Source organism: Myxocyprinus asiaticus, chromosome 15, assembly GCF_019703515.2.
Source record: "Myxocyprinus asiaticus isolate MX2 ecotype Aquarium Trade chromosome 15, UBuf_Myxa_2, whole genome shotgun sequence".
Lineage (NCBI taxonomy): Eukaryota > Metazoa > Chordata > Actinopteri > Cypriniformes > Catostomidae > Myxocyprinus > Myxocyprinus asiaticus.
In genome coordinates, this window is record NC_059358.1 from 29,618,142 (window position 1) to 29,644,680 (window position 26,539).

A 26,539-nucleotide genomic window follows, 5' to 3' on the forward strand; every position below is an offset into this window, starting at 1 on the left:
CCAGGGCAAGCACGTGTTGGTCCGGACAGACAACACAGCGACGGTAGCGTACATCAACCGTCAAGACGTTTTACGCTCCCATTGCATGTCACAACTCGCCCGCCGTCTCCTCCTCTGGAGTCAGCTGCACCTCAAGTCGCTACGAGCCACTTACATCCCAGGTGACCTCAACACCGCAGCGGACGCGCTGTCACATCAGGTTACCCTCAGGGGAGAGTGGAGACTCCACCCTCAGGTGGTCCAGCTGATTTGGAGTCGATTCAGTCGAGCACAGGTAGATCTGTTTGCTTCCCGGGAATCCTCCCACTGCCCGCTTTGGTATGCCCTGACTGAGGCACCCTTCGGTATAGATGCGTTGGCACACAGCTGGCCCCCTGGACTATGCAAATATGCATTTCCCCCAGTGAGCCTACTTTCTCAGACCCAGTGCAAGGTACTAGGACGAGGAGCAGGTTGTCCTAGTAGCAACCTACTGGCCCACCCAGACGTGGTTCTCATATCTCACGCTCCTCCCTTGAGGTGAAGACATGCGCTCTTGACTCCCAGTTGTGTTCACAGACTGTGATCCCTGGATGAATTTCCTCCTTAGCCCTCTGGCAGTTGAGTTTGCGGAGAAACTTGCTGACCGGCCTAGTACGTGCGCTAATGAGCCCCTGTACTGAGGTAGGTGCTCCACATGTGCTGGTTCCCTGAAGATGACCCCATGTGATATCTTCCGCAAAATCGTTCTCCTGTTGGTAAACTGCATCTTCCTTGGGCAGAGGCCCCTCTGCCCCCGGTCGCCATGCTCTGTAGAAACTCCTTCCCCTTCGGGTAGGACCTACCATGGGACCTCTCCACATGACATACTTCCGACAAGACCCTGTAAGACCATGTGACATATTCCACTCAAAATACCACCCCCCCCCTTTTGGGCGGGGTGTGGTCTCCGTGGTGTCTTCCCCTTGGGAAGGGCACCCCCCGATGCAGACACTTATGGCTCCCAGTCAGTTAACAAATTCCACTCTTTTTGGGGAGAAAAAGAGAGGGAAAAGAGGCCTCGGCTGGGCTAGCCTGTCCCTATAGTTGGGCAGTCGACTTGTTCCTGATGGACTGTTCAACGCTAATAAGAGCGTTGGGGAGGTTATGTGATGGCCTGGTGCGCTGGCTATGAGTCACACAGCAGTCTGCCCGTCACACACCGCCAGTTCACGTAACACAGTTCAGCTAGTTGTGGCATTTTGTATAGGGACCCCTAGTCTCACTAAATCGACACAACGTCGTGTGAGTGACAGATAGGGAACATCCTGGTTACTTTCGTAACCTCCGTTCCCTGATGGAGGGAACGAGACGTTGCATCCCTCTTGCCACAAGGCTGAACTACCCGCTGAAATGGCCGGGACCTGGTCTCGGCTCCTCAGCACAAAACCTGAATGAGTGGTTGCATACCAGCTCCTTTTATACCCGTATGTCCGGGGGAGTGGCATGCAAATTCCACTTGCCAATTCTCATTGGCCTTTTTTCAAAAAAGCAGAGGTGTTTGGGGCTCCCAAGAGTGACCCCTAATGTCACTACATCGACACAATGTCTCGTTCCCTCCATCGGGGAACGGAGGTTACAAAAGTAACCAGGTCAATATAGGATGCAGATGGTTCAATAACGGGAGAAGAACCTCAGAATAAAATTGCACTTGACCTAGCCCAGAAGATCATTGCGTGTGCAGTTTCGCCAAACCCAACTCTACCTAGAGTTAGTGCATGCTTGCCCGAAAATACCCAAACTTCGTAACTTAAAGCATAGCACTGCACTTAGCGCTTTGCTCTAGCGCTCTGAAAATAGGGCCCTAGATCTCAAACTGGTGAATTATTTTTGTAATCATATAATCATGCTGCTTGTTTTGTTGTTGTTTTTTTGCAGTAGGCTGGACCACAGCTCCAACCACCCTCGCCTTCACCACAGCAAGTGAGACAAATGTGACTTCATCCTATTGTGATTTGAAAAAAGGAAGAAAAAAGACAGATAGATTGATAGATAGATATACAGATGGACGAACGGACGGACGGACGGACGGACGGACGGACGGACGGACGGACAGATAGATAGATAGATTGATAGAATGGGACTGATGTGATCTCTCTCTTCTAGTTGTTCGACTGGGCGTGACTAACCTGTGGGTGGATGACGAGACCCCCTTCAGTCTACAAGTGAGCTGGGAGGTGCTGGACTCAGATGTGAAGCAGTACAAAGTGACATATGTCAGTGCAGACCACGCAGAGGAGACAGTGAGTAAACATAACCACCGCACACAGAAATCCACAACTAATGGAGCCAATTGTCAATATACCAACAACGCAAGAACATCTGTTCCATTTGTCATCATATTCTACCTGTCTACTCAAACATTTTAGCTCAACTCTCTTCTGCTTATGAGAGAGCATAAAGACACATGTGTCTTGTTTGTGTCCCAGTAAGGCTGTTATTTCATCAAGTTACCTATATTGCTCTTGCATTATAAAAATTATTATTTATCTATTATTTCTATGCCGTTAGACTGCAGGCTTATCATATTCCTCTTGGTAACTGCCCCTGAGTGATACAGCATTGTTGTTCATGGTACATCATGCATATTAAGCTGGGATTGAAGAAACATTTTTAACATCAAAAGAACTACACACATCACTTTTAGCTTACTCTTAGTGACATATCTTGTTTTTTCTCAGTGTTATTTGATTCAAGGACATGTCTAACTCAAAGTGACTGTTTTATGTAAATATCTATGTTGTTGAAACCCCTTCCTGCAGTCAAAGACTATTTAGTCTGATAAATGAATGGGAGAATTTGGAACGCCCAATATGGCAGGTGTAGAAAAGGAAGTCCTGCCGTGAAGCTAAAAAAAAAAAAACCCAATCGCCTGTCAGTTTACATGAGAATGCGCATGCGCATTAGCTGGGCCAGCTGGAATAATAGCAGTTTTTAGGGTGATCTGAGCTAAAGAAGCATAATTTATGACACCATTGTTTAATAATCTTGACCAACCATTTTGGGGATTTTGATCCTTCCCTATTCAAGTAGAAAGTAGCTGTGCTTTTATGCCACTTGAATCCATATAAAGTAGCTGCCCGAGAGCATTCCCAAGATCTCCACCAAGTGGACTGACTTGCCTTGAAATAGACATTGCTGTAGTGCAGAATCTTACTGTGAAGTACCGCAGGAGTGAACTTAAGCATGCTTCTTCATTTGATGTAGAATTACCAACTGGCCGACTGCCACAGACTTGATCTGGAACATTTGAGATCTTTCATGGCTTAAAGTTTCATTCAGACTGTGTGGTGACTCTTTTCAGAATCAGAATCAGAATCAGCTTTATTACCAAGTATGCTTACACATACAAGGAATTTGTCTTGGTGACAGGAGCTTCCAGTGTACAACAATACAAAAACAGTAAAAAAAACAGCAGCAAGACATAGATAAATAAAAAATAATTATACACATACGTACAGACACACACATACATAAATACACACATACACATAGGTAGTGCAAATCTAATACAATCTGTTATCTACTATGTACAGTGCAAATACAAATCTGTTATGTACAGTGCAACTGTTTTTTTTTTTTTTCTTTTCAGAGGAATGAAATGGCAGAAGAGGTTGGATGTGTTGGATAAATATAAAAAAGTCTAAACTGTGTATTGCACATAGTTATTGCTCAATGGGGCAATTTAACTGTTTATGAGATGGATAGCCTGAGGGAAAAAACTGTTCCCGTGCCTGACGGTTCTGGTGCTCAGAGCTCTGAAGCGTCGGCCAGAAGGCAACAGTTCAAAAAGGTAGTGGGCAGGGTGAGTGGGGTCCAGAGTGCAGGGGGCAACCAATAATCCTCTCAGCAGTCCGAACTGTCCTTTGTAGTCTTCTGATGTCTGATTTCATAGCTGAACCAAACTGGACAGTTATTGAAGTGCAGAGGACAGACTCAATGATTGCTGAGTAAAACTGTATCAGCAGCGCCTGTGGCAGGTTGAATTTTCTCAGCTGGCGAAGGAAGTACAACCTCTGCTGGGCCTTTTTCACAATGGAGTCAATGTGGGTCTCCCACTTCAGGTCCTGTGAGATGGTAGTGCCCAGGAACCTGAATGACTCCACTGCTGCCACAGTGCTGTTTAGAATGGTGAGGAGGGTCAGTGTTGGGGTGTTTCTCCTAAAGTCCACAATGATCTCCACCGTTTTGAGCGTGTTCAGCTCAAGGTTGTTTTGACTGCACCAGACAGCCAGCTGTTCAACCTCCCTTCTATATGCAGACTCATCGTCATCTCGGATGAGGCCGATGACAGTGGTGTTGTCTGCAATCTTTAGGAGCTTGACAGAGGGGTCCTTGGCGATGCAGTCATTGGTGTAGAGGGAGAAGAGTAGTGGGGAGAGCACACATCCCTGGGGGGCACCAGTGCTGATTGTACAGGTGCTAGAAGTGAGTTTCCCCTGTCTCACAAGCTGCTGCCTGTCCGTCAGAAAGCTGGTAATCCACTGACAGATAGACATGGGAACAGAGAGTTGGTGTAATTTATTCTGGAGTATAGCTGGGATGATGGTGTTGAAAGCCGAACTGAAATCCACAAAAAGGATCCTTGCATATGTCCCTGGTCTGTCCAGGTGTTGCAGGATATGATGCAATCCCATGTTGACTGCATCGTCCACAGACCTGTTTGCTCAATAAGCAAATTGAAAGGGATCTAGAAAGGGTCCAGTGATGTTCTTCAGGTGGGCCAACACTCTTTGCCCCTGACTGTACAGAATATCTACCTCTCATGGGTTGTAATTCTCCCAGAGAATCACAACAGGTCAAGCTGAAAGAAGGAGAAAAGAAGATGGGACTAGGAAAAAGGAAATTCCATTATCATTATCACATATATGAATAAATGAGAAAAGAAAGAAAGAAAGAAAGAAAGAAAGGCTCCTCCTGCAGTCAGGTTTCAGCACCACAGATCTGGTGGACAGCTCCTTGTACTGCAGGATGCTGTTCTGCAGGCACTGTGGAGGGTATGTCACTGCAGATGGTCAGTCTTTCGGTTCATACTTAGGATGGCTTCCATGAGAGCTGATTAACATTCCATCAGTCAAAAACAAACATTAATTGTTTATCTTTTTTGTTGACAGTCACTGCTTACACTATGTCCTAACCAGCTGGGGCAAAAAAAATGTCTTTCATGTAAAACTGAGTTTTTCCTTAACCAGCTGATATCATGATGAGCAACGGGACATTTTGTAGATCGTTTTGTTTCTATTTCTGTGCTGTCACTGGGAAGGCCCCCCCCCCCCCCACTGTGAAATCTCCTTTGTCTAAAATCCTGCTCCACATAGCTGTATATTAAGCACAAAATATCTTCTGATTGGCTGTTATTGTACCACATCACTCACCATTTTCACTTTCATTGCATACAGACAAACTGCTTGCTGCAGAACTTTTCTGAAATTTTTCTGAAACTGCTGAACTTTGAGTGTTGCTCATGTTTAGGACACAGTGTTAGAACAATCACTGAGTATGTTTACATCCACACCAAACCACTGATAACTACCAAAAAATCTTTTATTCAAAAATTCAGTCAACGCAAGAAGACAAGAGATCTGACATCAAAACTGGCATGTGCAAAACACTTGTGCAAATTGGATTAGCCAGTGTTTACATCAGGGTAATGAGCAAAAATCTAAGTGTGTCGATAGTTTTTTTTTAATACTGTTTATAACCTTACCCCGATAAAAGAAAGCCATTTAAAGCATTCACTTGACCTTACATGTTGGTGGCTTAACCATAGTATTGATGTAAGAACATGCATGTAAACATGCTCATTGTGTATATAAGTATGACTGTTCACACATACACTCACACAAGTTTGTTTTTATATTATGCTGGGGACATCCAGTTGACTTCTTTTGTTCTTAAATTAGGCAAAGCTATTATATACTAACCCTAACAATAAACTTTTGCCATTTTTACATTGTACATTTGTGAAATAAGATATTGTCTTATTTCACAATGAAAAAAGATATCACAAAGACAGTAAAACCTAACACACACGACACAGTGCTTTGTCTGGTGTTGAATATTGCGTTCCTCTGCAGGTGTTAGTCCCGGAAAACAGGATGAGAGTGATCCTGCAACCTCTCCTCTCAGAAACAGAGTACAAGATTACAGTGACCCCTATTTATGCAGATGGAGAGTCCACCATACTATCCATGGCCTCTTCCGGCAAAACATGTGAGTCTGAGCTACCAAATGCTTTCTATACCAGCTGCTGCAGTTATAATAACTTAAACAGATTATGGGTTCTTCTCAAACCCTTTTAAAACAGATTCAATTACACTAATTACATATTATTGTGGCATAATTACATGGCATTATAGTCCAGCTCCTACTAATTTGCTGGCTTTCTTACAAACCTTGTACCTGATGGTTTGCTGTACCAGACATAGCACTTTTGAGCCAAAAATAGATCCTTTTACATTACAGCTCTAAGTACACAGCAGTGTTGGGGAACTGGAGCTTGTCAAGCTACAAGTTACTCATAATTTAAAGCAGTTCAACTAAAGACAAGGTACTCTTTTTAAAAAAGTAGTTAGCTACTCAACATGTTACTAATTAAAAGTAGCTAACAACATTGAATTTATTCAAAGCAGTATTTTTCAAGCACAAAAGCAATGATCTCAATTATATACAATTACACAAAATACCACAAATAAAACAAGAAACACCATAATTTATTTAACTGATTAGAAAGAAGTATTAAAACAGCAGTATTTACATTATTTTGTTGAATTTTTGCAATGAATTTTATAATGTTATTTAAAAAAAGTAAAATTCCACTGTGGAGTGACTCAAATGAGTCAGTGAATCACATTTTTTGACAGAGTGATTTAAATTAAGCATCCGTTTTTTGAATTTACACCACTAAAGTAACTCATTACTGGAAAGGCTACTCAGTTTTGAAAACAGCTGATTTACTGTCATAAAAATAAAAAATAGGTACTTAAAAGCATTGGTACTTCAAGTTAGTTGCTCACCAACACTGGTTAGATGTTAGATGTTCAGTCCTATAGCCTGTAAAACACATTCTTAAACCGGTGGAATAATATTGATTTCTCTCATTAATGCACATAATGAGTCTTATCCATGTTCCAGCTCTTATGAACTGATCAAACCAGCTTGATTTCCTTTGAATGGATTGATTATGTCCAACTTTCTCTCAGTGATCACATTAAAATTACAGCCCAGTGCCTCAAGCTTGGCTGATTAGAGATGCTTATGTCACCTCGCATTGAACTCTGTCAGGGATAGCTGTATTGGCATTGAAAACTTTGTCCTTGTTTCTGATTGAATTTTGAATTAATTATCATTGGAGTAATATGCCCTGTGGAGGAGCAGTTGTTTTAACATAATTGCTCCTCCACAGGGCATATTACTCCAATGAGACTTTTGTAAGGGAATGCTGGGAAATAAGGACACAAACAAGAGGCTGTAGTGAGAAAGGAGTCATCTTCTTTGGCTATGCTTTTAGTGGATGTGAAGTATTCTTGTTTTTCAGTGATTATAAATAAGAAATGTAAAGTTATGGTTGTGCAAATTCATATCAGAAAAAAACAATGCTAAATGTAAACAATAAAAAGCAATTAACCACATAATTCAACGTTAGCTCATGAGTAACGTTTGTTCAACTACACATTTAATTTTGTACGTTTGTATAATAGGTTTGCATACGTTTACACCGAATTGTACAATATTGACATATTGATAGCATCAATAACTTAAACCCTGTTACGATTATGGAGACATACAAATGTTTCAGAATCCTTTGGGGTTCAAAGAATTGGAAGTTTCGGAACAATTACGACAGCACACACACAAATTATGAAATGAGTAAAACATACATCAATATTACACTGTAACATTGAAAGCATTTTATTTATTTGTCATATCTGTTGTGGTTTGATGATAATTAAATTCATATCCATACAAAGAGTGGAAATGATAATACTTTTTTTAAGTCCCATATTTATGTCATTTATACTTAAATATGCCATTAAAAAGAATTTATCTGCCAAAGTCCCACCATGAGATTGTGCCTGAGTATTAAACTTGTTTACTCACAGCAGAATCCTCATAAAGCTTCAGGGATTTTCAGTTCTACAGAGGATTTATAAAGATTTTTACTTATTTAAAGATGTATACATGTAAAGGTACTTATGTTTAAGATACAGTAAATACTCTAATATTGTACATTTCAACATCTATCCAAATGTTCTAAAATGTACATTTAATTGCATACAAACAAATGCTCATGAAATGGGTAATCATACATTTATGATTGCAAAATAAAAAGACTTATAAACTTTTAAAAGAGGGATAGAAAACCCTTGCCCTTTTTATGTAGACTTTAAAGGGCACAAAGGACTTGTATCTTATGGTGTCTGTCTTCTTTCTTTTGATTGGTTAGTGGCACTATCTGCTCCCAGTAACCTTAGAGTGTCTGAGGAATGGTACAATCGCTTCCGCATCAGCTGGGACACCCCTCAAATCACCACTTTGGGTTACAGGGTCATCTATCAGCCCATCTCTGGTATGTACACTCACACACAGACACACACACACATGTTGGAGCAGTTATCATTATGAGGACTCTCCATTGACATAATGATTTTTATACTGTACGAACTATAGATTCTATCCCCTAACCCTACCCCTAAACCTAACCCTCACAAAAAACTTTCTGCATATTTACATTTTCAAAAAAACACTGTTTAGTATGTTTTTTAAGCGATTTGAATTATGGGGACACTAGAAATGTCCTCATAAACTACATTTATAGCATAATACCCTTGTAATGACCAGTTTGTAACCTAAAAAAAAGTCCTCATAAACCACTTAAACCTGCCCAAACACACACACACACACACACACACACAAACACACACACATACACATCATAATCCAAAAGAGCATAGTCTGTCAGATGAAGTATGGTAGGTATGTCCTTTGGTGCCACAGTAGAAGTGTGTGATATTTATTGAAAATGCAGCACTAGATTCCAGACACACCACATTGAAGGCTCTTGCAGCACTTTACACTAGAGTAGACATCTGTCTCCACGTCTGCTGCTTTGAATGACCATTCATCCATTTGTAGTCTGAGATTCAACTGTAAACAGAGACTAATGTGGCCGCAGCACAGCAGAGGGAAAAATATCACTTTTCCACTGCCCTCTTTTTCATTATATGATCTTAAACTCCAGTATGCAGCGAAGAGAAATGGCTTCTCCACCTACATTTAATGCCCTGTCAAACAGCTCTCAACAAGCTGCTAATACATCGCCCTCACAGTGGTCATTTCATTTCTACTGTCCAGGGTTCATTTTCTGTGTGTCCGTTGGTCTGTCTGCATTTCTTTGTGAGGTGTAATTGTGTGTGTATTTTCCAAAGATCCACCCATTGTTTTCCTGTCTTCTTTTTAGTTTAGTCTGTGATCTCACTATAGAGGGGCTACATTTCTATGAGAATCTTAATGGTGTGCTGTGATCTTTAGTTGGAAAGGTCCAGAACCCAACACTTTGGTTTTGGTGTGTGTTCATTTGGAGTGTAATAGACTTTTGGCTTAAAGGGGACATACTGTATCATTGAAAACAGGATTTCCTCACTATTTTGGAATAAAAGGGTTTGAAACTAAATTGCAAAAATTTGCTCAGATATCGTAATGGTTGTAATGTCACAACTATGCATGTGATTAATGTCAACCTGGTTTAATGACATGTCATAATAATAGTCTAAGATTCTTAAGAAATCATAAGAGTTGGCTCATACAAAAATGTACAACTTTTACTCCCATGGAGAAAAATAAACAAGTTATTAAGATTTTTCCTAAGGTTAACCTCTCACCCAAACCCTAAGCCTAACCTTGATTTAAATAGGAAAATAACTTGCGTACCACAGATGAAAGAAAAAATTGGGGTTTCGAACGAGATGATGGAAGCATATGACAGGTTTTTGGCATATATCGATGTAACACTGCCTTTTGTAGGTGTAGAAATGAGGAAGCGGGAGCCGGCTTAAACACTCTAATGAAAACTTTATTCACTCTGAACAATTATACTCTGTTTGGACTTTTCAGACGTAGCACACACACAGGCTCAGTTTTCTCTCTCCTCTGGGCTTCTCGTCTGCCCTTTATCTCCTCAACGCCGCTCACTGAAACACAGAACAGCTGTTAGAGAAATTATACACAGGTGTGAGTCCTTACCATTCATTCCTCCTGGCCTCACTCCCCATTTACAAACCAGTGTTCGGCCATGTTCCCATCACCACAATCAGCCATTTGTATTGCAGAAATAAATGTGGAATGAGTAACCAAATTTGTTCACAGACTTTTACTTTCTAAAAATGAAGCATTGGATAGGAGGCTAGCTCAGATTTGATGCCTGCATTATATCGACTTGAAATTCTGTTTGTTGATTGGTGAGTCTAAATGTTGTACCTTTTTAGCCATACAATTTCACTTGTACAAATCTTGTTTTGTTTTTTGTTTTTTTTTTCCCCAAATTGGAATGCCCAATTCCCAATGCGCTCTAAGTCCTCATGGTGGCGTAGTGACTCAATCCGGGTGGCGGAGGACGAATCTCAGTTGCCTCTGCGTCTGAGACAGTCAATCTGCGCATCTTATCACGTGGCTTGTTGAGCATGTTACTGCGGAGACGTAGCGTGTGTGGAGGCTTCACGCTATACTCCGTGGCATCCATGCACAACTCACCACGCGCCCCACCGAGAGCGAACCACATTATAGCGACCACGAGGAGGTTACCCTATGTGACTCTACCCTCCCTAGCAACTGGGCCAATTTGGTTGCTTAGGAGACCTGACTGGAGTCACTCAGCACACCCTGGATTCGAACTCGTGACTCCAGGGGTGGTAGTCAGCGTCTTTACTTTCTGAGCTACCTAGGCCCCCCGCTTCTTATGATTTTGCCATCTCGTATGAATTTTTTTCCATGTTGACATGACTCAATGTTGAATAATGAACATTTAGCTGCTCATTTTCTCAATATAAACCCAGACGATGATGAGTTCAGGTGATCAGGATCCGTCTCGTATAACTCATGAATGGGTATATTGTACACTTTAGCTATTCATTAAACAAAAATATTTGACAGTAGAATGCAGTCAAAAAATCAAATGCTACAAAAGTGTGGAAATCATCCTCTTATTTTTTGGTACCTTTTTATTGTAAGGTTACTCAGATTGTTTGCCATCTCTTGTCTCTGCTCTGTGTACAGTGTCAGGTCCAGCTCTAGAGAAATTTGTTGGGGATGATGTGGACACCATGCTGCTCCCCGATCTGCTGAGTGGCACAGAGTACAGCATCCAGGTCATCACCTCCTACACCAGCGGATCCAGCCAACCCCTCACCGGCAAGGGCAGGACATGTAAGTCTCCACACAAATACACATAGGCCTACTCAGCTGACATGAAATACTTATCCTGCAGTGTGACATACTTTTCTACATTTAAAACTTTTCTAAAGGAATGTTACACAAAAAAATATCATTGACTTGTCCCTATTACAGGGATGCAAACTACTCTACTCAACTACTCAAACTACTTTTTTTTAAGCTAATTTGTCCAATTTCTTTGGTCCAATTTTTAGTTTTTTTTTTACTTTTACTTACCTAGTTACTTAAAGGGGTCATGAACTGATAAATCAAAATTCCCTTGATCTTTTGACATATAAGAGGTCATTGTACTATAAAAACATCCTGTAAGTTTCAGAACTCAAAACTTTCTCGTTAGTCTAAAAACAGCTTATATTGAAGCCAATCTGCCAAAACGACAGGATGTGGAATGTGCCACTTTATTACATAATAAACACCGCCTCCGCAGAAGAAGATCAATGCCTGCTTCTACATCGCTGCCTGTTTAGCCCCGCCCACCGATTCACGCATGTAGTAGGTAAATAACGAGAGAGGCAAACGCATGTCTACACGAAAACCAAACGATAAAGATGGCTCCGAAGACAACAAGAGGCTGTGCATTGCCAAGTTGTGGAAAAACACAGTCTTTGCCTTCCTTCTGATCACAACATTAGGAAAGAGTGGATGAACTTTATTTTTAATCCTTTGTTCACTTCATTTTACTGCAAATTCGTTTACAAACAAGGCACAATTCGACTCAGGATTTTCAGAAAGATTTAAACTAAAAGACGATGCTGTGCCGACTATATTGGATCCGACAATAATTTCGCACCACACAAGTGTGAGTAACTGTTTTTATTACGTGGTCACTATTGCTTTGTCTGTTATTACAGATCGTTTGATATGTACTGAGTATTTATGCGTTTTTAACCTAAATCACAGCAGCGTCCATCTATGAAGGATGTAGGCTGTCAAACATACATGCAGAAGTTTACATCGGTGGACACACAGCTGTCCTTTGGAACAAGTTTTTTACTTTAATGAAAATGATGGGCGATGAATATAAGAATGACAGCTTGACAAACAATGGTACATTCATTTATACTTCGTTTACATGAAGCAGCACGAATTATCCTTTGTCAGCTATAACTGTATTAATGCCTAGTATCTAAACTTTATATGCAACAACCAATGAAATATAAAACGTGTAATATGCATAAATGTTAACAACATAACGACACAAACAGCTTTCTGTAGCGTCTTCGGCTAAACTCTAATATAATGTAATAGGCTAACTACCTCACAAATACATAAAGTATAAATATAAATAAAGATGATTATTGGCCATGCTGTCGCAGACCATAGTATCCTTGCCATTTGAGGTGCAGGTTCATTGTATTCTGATTCAGGATCAGACTCTGTCTCAAACATGTATGGCTGAATTTCACCGACTGCCATTTCTCAACATCGGAAGTTTTCAAAACAATTCCACACGTGTACTGACGGCGGCGTTGAAAATTTTTAAATATGCAAAACTGTTAGCCAATCATACCAGTGGCCGTTTACTTCCGAGTCTACAATCCGCCACGCCTATTCAAACGGTGTTACAATGAGGGGGGACAAAACAGGACAGAAAAAAACCTATTACTTCTAAATTATGATGTTTTTTGATGTAAAAATCTTGATAACATTATAAGTGGACCTCAGAGAACAGTACAAAAAAAAAAAAAAAAAGAAGGCAGTTCATGACCCCTTTAATAAATCACTTGAAATTGGTTCTTTTAAGCTTAAACACTTAAAAAAAAAAAAAAAAGCTTTAAATACATCAAACAAATCTCTGAAAACAGACCCCTGGAACACCTGGTATGACTTTCTCACTTTTTTCATCTCTCATGAGTTTGCATCCCTGCTATTAAAAAAAAAAGAAGAAAAAATTTGTGGTCACAATTAGGCACTTACAATGGAAGTGAATGGGGCCAGTCCCAAACATTAAAATACATACTGTTTAGTTACAAGACGTGAATATCATACATGTTAACATGCTTTTAGTGTGCTAAAATTGCTTACTAACTGTATGTGTGTAAACTTAGATTGAATATTACAACTTTGTGTCATGATGATGTAACACTGGTTCACCCTGTATTCTGGGACATGCTGTAACTCCAGTAAATCCCTGATTTTATAACACTAAAATCAAATGAACATGTATAATGTTTCCATCTTGTGGCTATGATTTTGAAATGTGTGTATTTGAACATTTATGGACTTGCCCTATTCACTTCCGTTGCAAGTGCCTTACTGTAATAACGATTTTTACTTTTTCAAAATAAACGAGGGACGAGCCAAAATTACTCATTATTTTATAATTGCTATACATTCAGCTTTTATGAAAGTTCATTGCGAGACTACATGGAATATTAAAAAAAAATATTTACACCACAGAAACTATTTTAATGATTTTAATGAGAGTGAAGGCAAAAAGATTATTAAAAATGTGAAAGAATGTAAAATGTAATTAATTCATTAGTGCCGTTGGCGTTAACGCATTCATGCATGCGAATAATTTAAAATGTGTAACGCGTACATTTTTTCTTAATCGCGATTAAGACATTAGATTTTGACATTTTATTCAGCTCCATGTGAGTTCTGAACACTCGTTAGAGGGATGGAACCCTTGTGATGTGTCCATCGGGGACATTACACTCATATACACACTTCAAACAAACACACAGCAGTGAGTCTGTTCTGGAGAAAGGACCTCTTATAAAACAAATGCTGATGGGACTTGTGACAAAAGTTAAATTCTTCACATGTTTTGGAAGTCAGCATTTTACCACATGGAGGGTCTGTTGATGCTCCGCTCAAATGTAACATAATTCCAACTTTGTACCCATTGCACCGAGTTTCTGAAGCGTCAGCTAATAATTGCCAGACAATTCGGATTAATTGTATTTCCATCGGCAGTGCCAACACAAAAATCAGAGTAAGACACGCTTTTCAGATGGAGTTCAACGCTTGCTGCCCTGAAACAAATAATGTGCATTCCATATTCAAAGTGAAAAGACAGCCTGCTGATGATAAATATTGAGGGGGATGAGGGTATAAGAGATTAAATATGCACTGCAATGAACAGTACTGTAGTTCTATCAATCAGTCAACATCCCACTTTGACTTTGGTAATTGTTTAATGTTACTATAATTGGTGCTATTTTAGTGAATCTCTGTCTTTGTACTGTGGAGTTTGGAAAATGTTAATAAAGCATTATTATTACATATTGTTTTGTTATACTGTGTTGTTCTTTCCAAAGAAGGAAATAAATGCATTTTGACAGGAAATAAGTATATATAGGGTCAAATTTCAGCACTTTTAAAATCTGAGATTAATCACGATTAACTATGAAAAATCGTGAGATTAATCGCGATTAAAAATGTAATCTACTGACTGCTCTAATTCATATAAATTGTAACCTTAAATCTTGAGGTTGAAAAACAGCGTTCATGGACATTATGTATCAGCTATCCACATACACAAATGTGCACACATTTAGGCTGTTTGTGTGTCCTACCCAGTGTGAGATCTATATTTTATACCTGACACCCCACCATCGTTGTGCTCCACTTCAGATTTTGTGTTTATGTAATTCGCTTTCCTCTGTGATCTACCGGACTAATACCTTTTTTCCATAATAATACGCAGGAGCAATAATACCGCTATGTAAGTGTACTAGCAAGAATTGTCCCTTCAGTCTTTTAATGAAACCTGAAGCTGCTGCTTTGATAGACGCTGACACATACTGTATATCAATATTCAGATGGACAGCTCCAGTAATGACAATCCTTTGCATATAAATGTAATATCGGCAGGTACATTGCTTTAGCAATTTTCATCAAAAATCAAACAGATTATGTTTTCTCCAGGAGTGCTGAGGCCATCCATTAGAACAGCATGGTGTCACCAACCGAATGAGCCACCACTGTCTTGTTTTTAGCAAAGTCAGATAAACAGACACAGTGTGTACAGCACATGCCTCTGCAACTGACAGGCTGATATCAAAGAGAAACCTTTTGTTAGATCATTATATACTGTATAGTAGGAGGATGAGGCAAGTTATATGAAATGTCTGTCATCAAAGTTCTTCCTGTTACTTTCCCACAAATCTCTACAATTAAATCTAAGGGTGTAGCAATAAACATGTCTAATTAGTGTAATAGCTGATACTTGTATCCAAGAGCAGCCTCGGGTTAAGTACTTCAATCAATCAAATCCCTTTATTGTCACTCAACCTTATACACAAATGCAACAGTGGGTGAAAGTCTTGGGTGCAGTTCCAATCAACATAGCAGTATGACAATTACAATGTGTTATGTGTAAACATCTGATTTACACATAACACATCTTGTTACACAACACAATATACAATATACAGTACACCTAATAATATACAATATACAGTATACACAAAATAAGAATAAGACTGTATACAATAAAAATACACTCTACATCCCCATACAAATAGCCCCCCCCCCCCCATGTAATCCGTGAAAATAAATATGAAGTGTTGTATTGACATTCAGCTGTGTTGACATTCACTTTGACCCAATGTTCCCTCTAAGCTGTGCATTTCTAATATTGCTCCCTCACAGACTGGAAGAAATTCTGTGCAGAAGGCAGAAAAAATGTGAAAATAAAGCTAGATATTATAATATACTATAGCTAGAGCTACTGTATATATTTATTAAATTCTTTCGAATGCCGCTGTGTTTTCAGTGTGAGACATTTTGTGTGGAAATACACAGAACTGATTCATTCATGACATAGGGACCGATAAGGATCCAAGAACAGTGCAGAGTTTATAGCCACACGGAAGCCCTCATAGGCTATGGATTTTTATTTTTGCATCTCACTTTTGTGATTTCGACAAAAGTTATCTCAACAAATCTTAAGTTTTTTTTATGTCCATGTATTTAAACCCTCATGTTTTCCATTGTCCTTTGTCAAGTATTGTTGATGTTGGTTGGTTCATAGTCCTGCCATGTAAAAGTCAAGTCAAGTTCAAGTTTTGTTTTTGTTTCATGTTTATGGTAGGGTTTATTGGATTTCACGCTTATTAATAAATTACACTTGGGTTCTTATCATCGTCTTCATCATCGTCATTGCCAGCACCAACAGATCGTTACAATTATATATAACATGAATTACATAACTATTTATTACATGGCTCTCTGGAAAACTCATGTCTGATTGGTCAGTCGCGCCTGATATTTCTGAATAATGACTGCATGTTCGGGGATAAAGTGATATTTCATATTGTGGAATTGTGAGGCATGTTTCCTACTTCACATATCTCTATGCAATCACTACAAGTATTTTAGTAAATGTATTATTCAAAACAATATGTTCATGTCCATTTATTTATTTATTTGGGAATTAGCTGTGTAATAAGTGTGATAATGAGCAGTCAGCTGATCATTTTCTCAATATAAAAACCAACAGAACAGGAGGTGGAATTCAGCTGTTTGTGGAGACTCTACGGTCTCGTTCTTCTCTCAAAAACAAACAAACTTAATTTAAACTCAAATCATTATTTAATTTTTCCATTTAATTATTTATTTTATAAGTAACCATGTAATAAGCAGAATAATCTAAAAAAAAAATTATATTAAAATTAAATACTATTATATATAGTATTTAATCTATTGATTTATTTATCATATTATTTAATTTATTAATTACAAATATGTATAATATATATTAATATTACATTTATTATAATTAAAATATTATAAAAAAATCCAAATTATAAACTTATTATTTGTTACTGTTTAGGATGCTGAAAGGTCCACCCAATAGAGTTTTGCTAAACAATAAGAACACTTTGAGGGAACACTGCTTGAATGTAAAACCTTTTGGTTATCAGCTCCACTAAGCTTCACTACCCCATTTATAATTATCCTCATTCCTGATGGCTGCTCAGAAACTATCTAGAGTTTATTGACCAAAGGACGAAGACCATCAACACAATCTGTATGACATGTTGTAGATGTTATGACACCTGGCAGTGTCATTAAGCATGTACAAAGCGTTGCACTAAAGGAGTTCCAGTCAATCTCAGCCCCTGACATGGATGATTATTTCTTTCACACTCCATAGTTCTCAAAGGAACCTCCTATATTTGCTCACCCTACACAAAGACATCTGCATACCGTCTGCTCTACAAGATCCATCAATATTTCATACGTTTTCTGTTTTCTGTTTGACCTTTGAATAATTGAATCCACAATAATGGATTTTTTCAACCTCCTTGTATTAGCACTATCAGCCAGATGTCTTTTTTGCATGCATATAGTTCATTAAAATAGTTTATATAAGGATGAAATCTTGCCACATGCATTATTCAAAACCTTAAACGAATCTCTACCACTGTGCACCATATGGTTTGTCCACAGACTCCATTTTAATGTTCACCAGAATATCCTTGTCACAACCCCACTGACATGATGTTATGTTGTGTAGCATGAATTCCAATAGACAGCTAGATTGCATAAGTAGTTGCCTTCTTAGAATCTGGCTGCCGTAAAGGCTTAAAAGAGGATCATGTTCTCCCACATTGACTTTTCCCAATACAAGCTAAATTTGGGTTTGCCACAGCCTTTGGCACGGTTCTCAGTATAAAAATGCGTTGGAGTCAATCTGTTGCAACATGGCCACAATTATGTTTGTGATCCAAAAAGTGGAGAGTCCAAAGATGAGTATTGTTTTGTGCTACTAATGCAGACCATGTGTTGTGGCTTGGTTTTGTTTTAAGAGTATGTTGACCGAAAAAAGTGATAATTCCAAAATAAGGCTATTTTTCTGCTTTCAAATGAGTTTTCTTTCACACAGCACATTTTGAGTGGTTTCCACAAAGGCAAATAAGAGAAAGAAAGAAATAGTGGTTAGGGCCATTTGTGGCATTCAGATGGAAGGGCTGTTTGTTAAGAATACAGTTTGAGCCACACACTTTCCTCTCAGATATGTTTTTCTATCCATTAGTTTTGCATGGCTTGCAGAATTTAAAGAGTATCTCACAGAAATCCTTCAGAATATTCCATCAGAAATCTGAGGAAATCTGAAATAGGGTGTTGGTTTCCAAGAGAAGTGAAGCCTAGGTTTACCGCATAACAGGCAGTACAAGTTAAACCGCTGGCTGCTCCATGGATCATTAGCTATTCCTGTAGTACATGTGTTCCTTTTCATTTTAGAACATTAGTCTCAATGACATTAGAGAACAAATGCTAATGGTTTCCGTTTTACATCCGTGTATATATTCATAAAGGTTTATTATAAAAATATATTTTCAAATGCAAAACTGTAAAAAATCCTATTCTTTTCCAGTACACAAGATACATTTACATGACAATCAAAATTGCATAGTATATTTAAGTGTTAGGTGATGTGTGTAATTCTTTTATATTTTATTTTTTATGTTAAAGTGCCCCAATGCCAGCTTAACATGCAGAGACAAAGCCATTTATAAGTTGACTTCCATGAAATGTATAAACACAGCAGCTCCCTTGCTCTATCAATGCATGGTTCTTTTTGTTTGAGCATCCTCAATAGCCTGACCAGACAACATTGGCTCAACCAATGGTGTGAGTTTAGTGGTGGGGCTATCTGTTTGTTTAGCCAATGGGAAATGGTAAAGGGATGTTCAGGACACCTATTTATAAACAGTCAACATTTTTACAGTTCCGCTTTGGCGATGCTACCCAGATACTGTAGCAGACATACATCTCTGAGATGTATGTTTAGGAGTGATTTGTCTGGAAAGCATAGCGTTCTAATTAACATCTGCTTAACATCTTAAAAAGATCAGATTTACCAACATTCTAAATCATAAAAGTCTCAAAGACATCTGTTGAATGTTTTATTGACATCTGAAAGGAAACTTCTTATACGAATTGCAAAAAGCCTAATAAATACATCTTCCAGATGTAAACACTCAGATCAAATAGATGCCTGGGTGATGTACGTGTGCTATCAGGATAGTGAAGCTGAAATTGCACACTTTTAAGACTTGTTAAAAGTGAGAAGTATCAGTGTATTTCACATTTGACTCTTTGTCTTGTTCCTGCTGCAGTGTTCCTGGGGGTGAATCATCTCAACACATACCAGGTGCACAGTACCAGCATGTGTGCACAGTGGCAGCCTCAACACAATGCCTCCCTCTACAGAGTCGTCATTGAGTCAATGCTCAGTGAGTAACACACACACACCTATATAAATGAAAACATACTATGCCATACACTTCTATTGTTTCTATAAAAAGCTAATTATAAATACTTTAGACTAACCCTTACTCTAAAAGAAACAATTTTGCAGTTTTTGAATTTTACAAAACATATTCATGAATTGTTTTTTTAATACATCCCCAAATGTACCCAAAGGGAGACATTTACTGTAGCTCACTTCTGGGGGTGAGTTTAAAACTTTAAAGGAATAGTTCACCCCAAAATAATTGTTCTTTTTTTTTAATCTGCCATTTTGTACTCACCCTCATGTTGTTCCAAACCCATATGACTTTCTTTCTTATGCAGAACACAAAAGGGGATATTTTAATGATTATCTCAGCCCAATGTTTTAATACAGAGGCAATGTATAGTGCCAAACTTGAAAGGATGCAAAAGTATCATAAAAGTAGTCCAGTCGACTCTTGCGTCATATTGCAAGTCTGGGATAGGTTTTGGTGAGAAACAAATTGAAATTGATGTAATTTTCAGTGAAAATCTTGATGTCCATTGTGCATTCATGAGCGCTTTGAAAGAAGCTCGTTGACAGTGGCTTGCATATTCACAACTTGTGTTGTTTTGCACTAAAAACAACTCAAGTTCTCGCTTAAATGCGTGCCACTGTGAATAATGGATGTCATGATTTTCTGAAGAATATAACCTTAGGGTGGCTTCCTGTTTTGAAATATTGACATGGTAAATTTCACTGTTGTTTTTATAAGTAAATGGGAGATCATGACCGATTTCAGCACATTCCTCAAAGCCTCAGGGCTCTACTACAAGACTCTTTTATTGTATGCATACTGGTCTGCTGGCTCGTGACATGGTTTTAATTCAAATTTAAAACTGCTGAGTCAAAAGCCCTTTTCCCATTATTGCTTTTCTTCTCCTGTCTGATACCTTAGTGGCCCTGCTTATCTGACAATCCGGGAAATCTTCTGTTCCACTTCCAGTGTGTGACTGCTCAGATGGCTACCCGCTCAGTAGTGCTATTAAATCAGATCCTGCCTGAAGCCTCCGTGTGTATGTGTGTGGGTGTGTGCATGAGTATTTGAATGGCAAGCATAGCAGCAGAGGTTCTCAAGGAGACACACTTACAGGTGCATCTCAATAAATTAGAATGTCGTGGAAAAGTTCATTTATTTCAGTAATTCAACTCAAATTGTGAAACTTGTGTATTAAATAAATTCAGTGCACACAGACTGAAGTAGTTTAAGTCTTTGGTTCTTTTAATTGTGATGATTTTGGCTCACATTTAACAAAAACCCACCAATTCACTATCTCAAAAAATTAGAATACATCATAAGACCAATAAAAAAAACATTTTTAGTGAATTGTTGGCCTTCTGGAAAGTATGTTCATTTACTGTATATGTACTCAATACTTGGTAGGGGCTCCTTTTGCTTTAATTACTGCCTCAAATCGGCGTGGCATGGAGGTGATCAGTTTGTGGCACTGCTGAGGTGGTATGGAAGCCCAGGTTTCTTTGACAGTGGCCTTCAGCTCATCTGCATTTTTTGGTCTCTTGTTTCTCATTTTCCTCTTGACAATACCCCATAGATTCTCTATGGGGTTCAGGTCTGGTGAGTTTGCTGGCCAGTCAAGCACACCAACACCATGGTCATTTAAACAACTTTTGGTGCTTTTGGCAGTGTGGGCAGGTGCCAAATCCTGCTGGAAAATGAAATCAGCATCTTTAAAAAGCTGGTCAGCAGAAGGAAGCATGAAGTGCTCCAAAATTTCTTGGTAAACGGGTGCAGTGACTTTGGTTTTCAAAAAACACAATGGACCAACACCAGCAGATGACATTGCACCCCAAATCATCACAGACTGTGGAAACTTAACACTGGACTTCAAGCAACTTGGGCTATGAGCTTCTCCACCCTTCCTCCAGACTCTAGGACCTTGGTTTCCAAATGAAATACAAAACTTGCTCTCATCTGAAAGGAGGACTTTGGACCACTGGGCAACAGTCCAGTTCTTCTTCTCCTTAGCCCAGGTAAGACGCCTCTGACATTGTCTGTGGTTCAGGAGTGGCTTAACAAGAGGAATACGACAACTGTAGCCAAATTCCTTGACATGTCTGTGTGTGGTGGCTCTTGATGCCTTGACCCCAGCCTCAGTCCATTCCTTGTGAAGTTCACCCAAATTCTTGAATGATTTTGCTTGACAATCATAAGGCTGCAGTTCTCTCGGTTGGTTGTGCATCTTTTTCTTCCACACTTTTTCCTTCCACTCAACTTTCTGTTAACATGCTTGGATACAGCACTCTGTGAACAGCCAGCTTCTTTGGCAATGAATGTTTGTGGCTTACCCTCCTTGTGAAGGGTGTCAATGATTGTCTTCTGGACAACTGTCAGATCAGCAGTCTTCCCCATGATTGTGTAGCCTAGTGAACCAAACTGAGAGACCATTCTGAAGGCTCAGGAAACCTTTGCAGGTGTTTTGAGTTGATTAGCTGATTGGCATGTCACCATATTCTAATTTTTTGAGATAGTGAATTGGTGGGTTTTTGTTAAATGTGAGCCAAAATCATCACAATTAAAAGAACCAAAGACTTAAACTACTTCAGTCTGTGTGCATTGAATTTATTTAATACACGAGTTTCACAATTTGAGTTGAATTACTGAAATAAATGAACTTTTCCACGACATTCTAATTTATTGAGATGCACCTGTATAATCACTCACCAAGTTATACTCCATGTTATTCAGTATCCATGGTAAACCATATCTATACAAATACAGTGGGGTCCAAATGAGTCTGCACAATTTAAAACATAGAAATGTTATTAACAGACAGACAGTATGAATCTTTTGCAGTGAACTGAGCATTTTGTGCTGAAGTGGATCGTTCCAGTGTGCAATTCTAAGGAGGGGAGGAAATGTCCTGCTTGTGCCAAAGATGTGACTGGACTAAGAAGTGCATTTTGTTGAAACAAATGCTAAAAGCTTGTTACTTAAGATAGCTGTTTATTGAGCCGAGCAGGAGGGCTTGCCAGCTACTTTTCTGTAGAGCAGGATTGTAATAGGCAAATGTCACATCCTATTGTTTGATCAGCTCAGCAATCAAAGCATGTCTGAGCAAGGGAATATTGTTGATCTTTATATTAGATTCCATTTTTTTTCAGTCCCACATTGTCATTGGAAAATTGAGAGCAAAATGCCTTTTTTTTTTTTTTACATAATGTACTACTTTTTGTCAATATCATGGTCCAGAAACATCGTTATTAAAATGAGCAAAAAAATAACCTTTTCCCCCCCGTTTTTCACATCTAAGCTAGTCATATAATACTGCTTATGAATAACCTTCCCTTGCTATTCACTTTCCCCGTGGACATAGCTGTTTAATGGCAGACAAATTAAGATATATGAACTAAGCCAAGCTGCTGGATATTAATGTCTGCTATCACAAACAAAACAGAGATCGATGAATGGATATCTACAAAAAGAGAATATGAGAGAGAACGAGCTAGTGTCTGGTAGAAAAAAAAAGAAAAGAAAATATGGGGAAAAAGAATAAAATTATTGGTGTCTTGCTTCTGATTCTTTTCTGTCTGCATTAAGGCTGGGCTGCTTATCATGGTGCACCCATGCATTCTTCAGCCCCTGATTAAAGCGATTAAAGGCCTCTCTATTGATCTCTGGGCTGAATACAAGGTTACCCTCCCTGAGCCCATATACTGGCCCATATACTTGTGATAAATAGTGGTCTTGCTACCTCGTACCCTGCGTTCTGCTTCTGCTCTTGAGCATTACATTTCCTAAGACATGATTTACTCAAAGTTCCTCCCATTAAAACAAATCATTTGTGATTGCCAAAAATTGGCTGCTAGTGCAACAACACATGCCTGTTAAAAAGAACACTTCCACGTACTGCTATGTTGCTACTAAACAACAGGCTTTGTTTATAGCTTCATGGCTCTAATTGTACGGTCTCTGTAATTAGCACAATTGTTTGCTTGAGGTGGCTGTTGTAATTGTTGGTCGGTAATTGTTGGTCAGTTGTTGTAATGCTTACTGTTGCTCACTCAGAAGCTTTACAGAATGTATCATAGGAATGAATTGAAGATTTCCAATACAATTTCAATAAAATGCTCATTAAGTAAAAGAGATATTTTTGATCTGTCTAAATAAAAAGTGAAATTACTCTGTAAATATACTGAAAAACTGTCAATCAGAATTGAAGCTAACATATATTACAGTCAACTGAAAAGAGAATTGCTTCAAAGAGAAAAGGTTCAAAGAGAAAAGTGAACAGAACGCTTCTTAACGTTCCACGTTCTGACATACTCACTATGTTATTGTAAACTCTTTACTACCTATTATGAATCAATATGTAATTCTGTGTGCGACTGTGTGTGTGCATTCTGCATGTGATTGTGTGTGTGTGTGCATTCTGCATTCTGTCTGTGTCAGAATCTAACCCATTCATTTCTCTCTCTCTCTCTCTCTCTCTCTCTCTCTCTCTCTCTCTCTCTCTCTCTCTCTCTCTCTCTCCCTCTCTCTGTGAGTGTGTGTGTGTGGGTGGGTGGGTGAGAATCTTTTGCACTCTGGATGTTTTATAGTCTCACCCCTTCATTTCTGTGTGTGTTCGTTCAATATTGTGGCTTATATATAGATTGTATTCAACACATATAAAAAATTGCTCTGCTTTAGGGTCTTTGCCATTCATTTCCTATGGTCATCAATTTTGACCACTAACAGCCAAGGTGTTGCATTTTTTTTTTTTATGACCACTTAGAATTATCTTATTCTTTTTTTTTTTTTTTTTCAGATTGCATATTTAAATAAAGCCACCAAGTTTTGAACCACTTTTCAAACCATTTTTATTAAAAAAACTAAAATGAAATCAGTCAAATATGACCGAACAGCCTAGTAGGGGAAAGGTTCACTTGCATGTTGCTTGAATGCTGTTCCAGTTTATGCTACTTGCTTGCTATGTTTCCACTCAACTCTGTTTCTTTTCTCTGTTTCATAGATGGACAGAAACAGGAAGTGAAGATTGGTGGCAGTGTATCCAGGCAGTGCTTCTTTAAACTTTCTCCCAACACCCAGTACAAAATCAGCGTCTTCACTCTTTTACAGGACTTGGAGGGCCCAGCTGTCATCACCATGGCAACTACTTGTAAATACACTCAGATGACTATATGTTTTCAGGGCACTTTATAACACTATTAGGGTGTTAAAAGAGGTCAGATGCTACCATACCTCTCCAAGCACTTTTAGGCACCTTCAAAATAAAAGGCAAATTAGTTTGTATTCATTAGCATGTTGCTTGGACAATTGGACCACAGAAGGTAGATAATATTCTGTTTCAGGAGATTTGCCACCACAGTGATCTAGACTGTGACTGAAACAAATCCAACAAAAATAGGAATTTGCAACAAGAACTTAAAATCCAGTTGCCATTAGCAACAAACTCTAAAACTTCATTATGTTTTGATATGTGGCTTCATCAAAGTAGTTCTGTAATTTACATCTTTAGAGAGCATGGTAGTGAATGCTGGTTTAGATTAGTGAGCTAAGATGCAACGCACCGAAACCCTGTCAGTATACTGCAGATCTCTTGCACACTAGCTAATCTACTAGCAATGCCGTTTAATGCATTTTCAGACAGTTTTAAAGGGTTTTTTAAACGTCCATGTGGTCTGATTTCTGTACTGGAAGGCATTTGAAATACCTTTTAACTTAAACTCTAAATAAGCATGAAATACTAATACTATTTATTAAATCAAGTCCATTCAAAGACTCATCAAGTTTATTCATTGTATTATAACTAAGTATTATTTTTACATTGCTTCAAAGACAATATCTACAAGAATCCATCCATCCATCCATTTTCTATAGCCGCTTGTCCTATGTAGGGTTGCTTGGAGTGCTGGAACCTATCCCTGCTGTCTCACACCGAAGGCAGGGAACACACTGGACATTGAATTGCTGTACAAGAAAACAGCAACAAGCATATGCCATATATATTTTATCTGTTTGGCTATTATTTTTATAGTCATCTTATTTTTTGATAATTTGTCATCTGCTCCTCAGTATGCACTGCAGTTTTCATGAAGACAGGAGCTGCCACATTTAAGAGCAAGCGCTCAAACGGCTCACTAGCACATCATTTATGTTTGAAGTCATTTCAAGTTCAATTTGATTTGGACGTCACCAAAAGTGCTGTTGTCCATGTTGGTTAATTGTTTACTGTGCAAATAGTTTCTCCACTGACATTTCGTCTCATTCATGGCAATCTGCAAGTATGAGAGCATGAAAGATGGGCATTATTGCTTTGAGTGATTGACAGAGTATTGAACGAATCAGCACTAATTAGTAACCTACCTGTTGCTCAACTGGTAGAGCATGATGCTAGCAATGCCAAGGTTGTACATTCAGTTCCCTGGGAATACAAGTGCATATATACTGTATATATAAACAAACATGAATGCACTGCACGCAACTTTAGATAAAAGTGACTGCCAAAAACATAAATGTATACTGATTCTTAGTTTTGTTGTTTCTGTAGCTCCAGCACCCACCCAACCACCAACTGTATCACCTACTACGATCCCTCCTCCTACGATCCCTCCAGCTAAAGAAGGTAGGTGCCCAGTGCTAAAAAAAAACTGGCCTGACTGCTGTTGTTTTTCCCTGTTTGTTGGCTATGTCCCTGTGTGTTATGTGACCTTTCACTAACGTACATATCGGCTGACAGATAACCTTTACTTGTTCTCTGAGCCACTTGGCTCTCAATAAATATGTCTTCCGAATACACCTGATAAATATAACATATTAGATCTAACATTCTATAGATCATTCACCTGATCTAGGCTGATTTAATCATATTTAATCAT

General features: G+C 38.7%; 1 protein-coding gene across 2 annotated transcripts in view; it reads left to right on the forward strand.

The window, feature by feature from the left end:
• The window catches only part of LOC127453428 (collagen alpha-1(XIV) chain-like), a 194,505-nt gene that overhangs the window by 69,970 nt on the left and 97,996 nt on the right, over nt 1-26,539 (forward strand). For both annotated transcript variants that reach the window (XM_051719753.1, XM_051719752.1), the window contains 8 exons: nt 1,897-1,941; nt 2,125-2,261; nt 6,096-6,231; nt 8,465-8,587; nt 11,290-11,439; nt 19,545-19,661; nt 24,673-24,819; nt 26,212-26,286. In XM_051719753.1, coding sequence (XP_051575713.1) covers nt 1,897-1,941; nt 2,125-2,261; nt 6,096-6,231; nt 8,465-8,587; nt 11,290-11,439; nt 19,545-19,661; nt 24,673-24,819; nt 26,212-26,286 — 930 coding nt within the window. The remainder of the gene's footprint in view (nt 1-1,896; nt 1,942-2,124; nt 2,262-6,095; nt 6,232-8,464; nt 8,588-11,289; nt 11,440-19,544; nt 19,662-24,672; nt 24,820-26,211; nt 26,287-26,539) is intronic.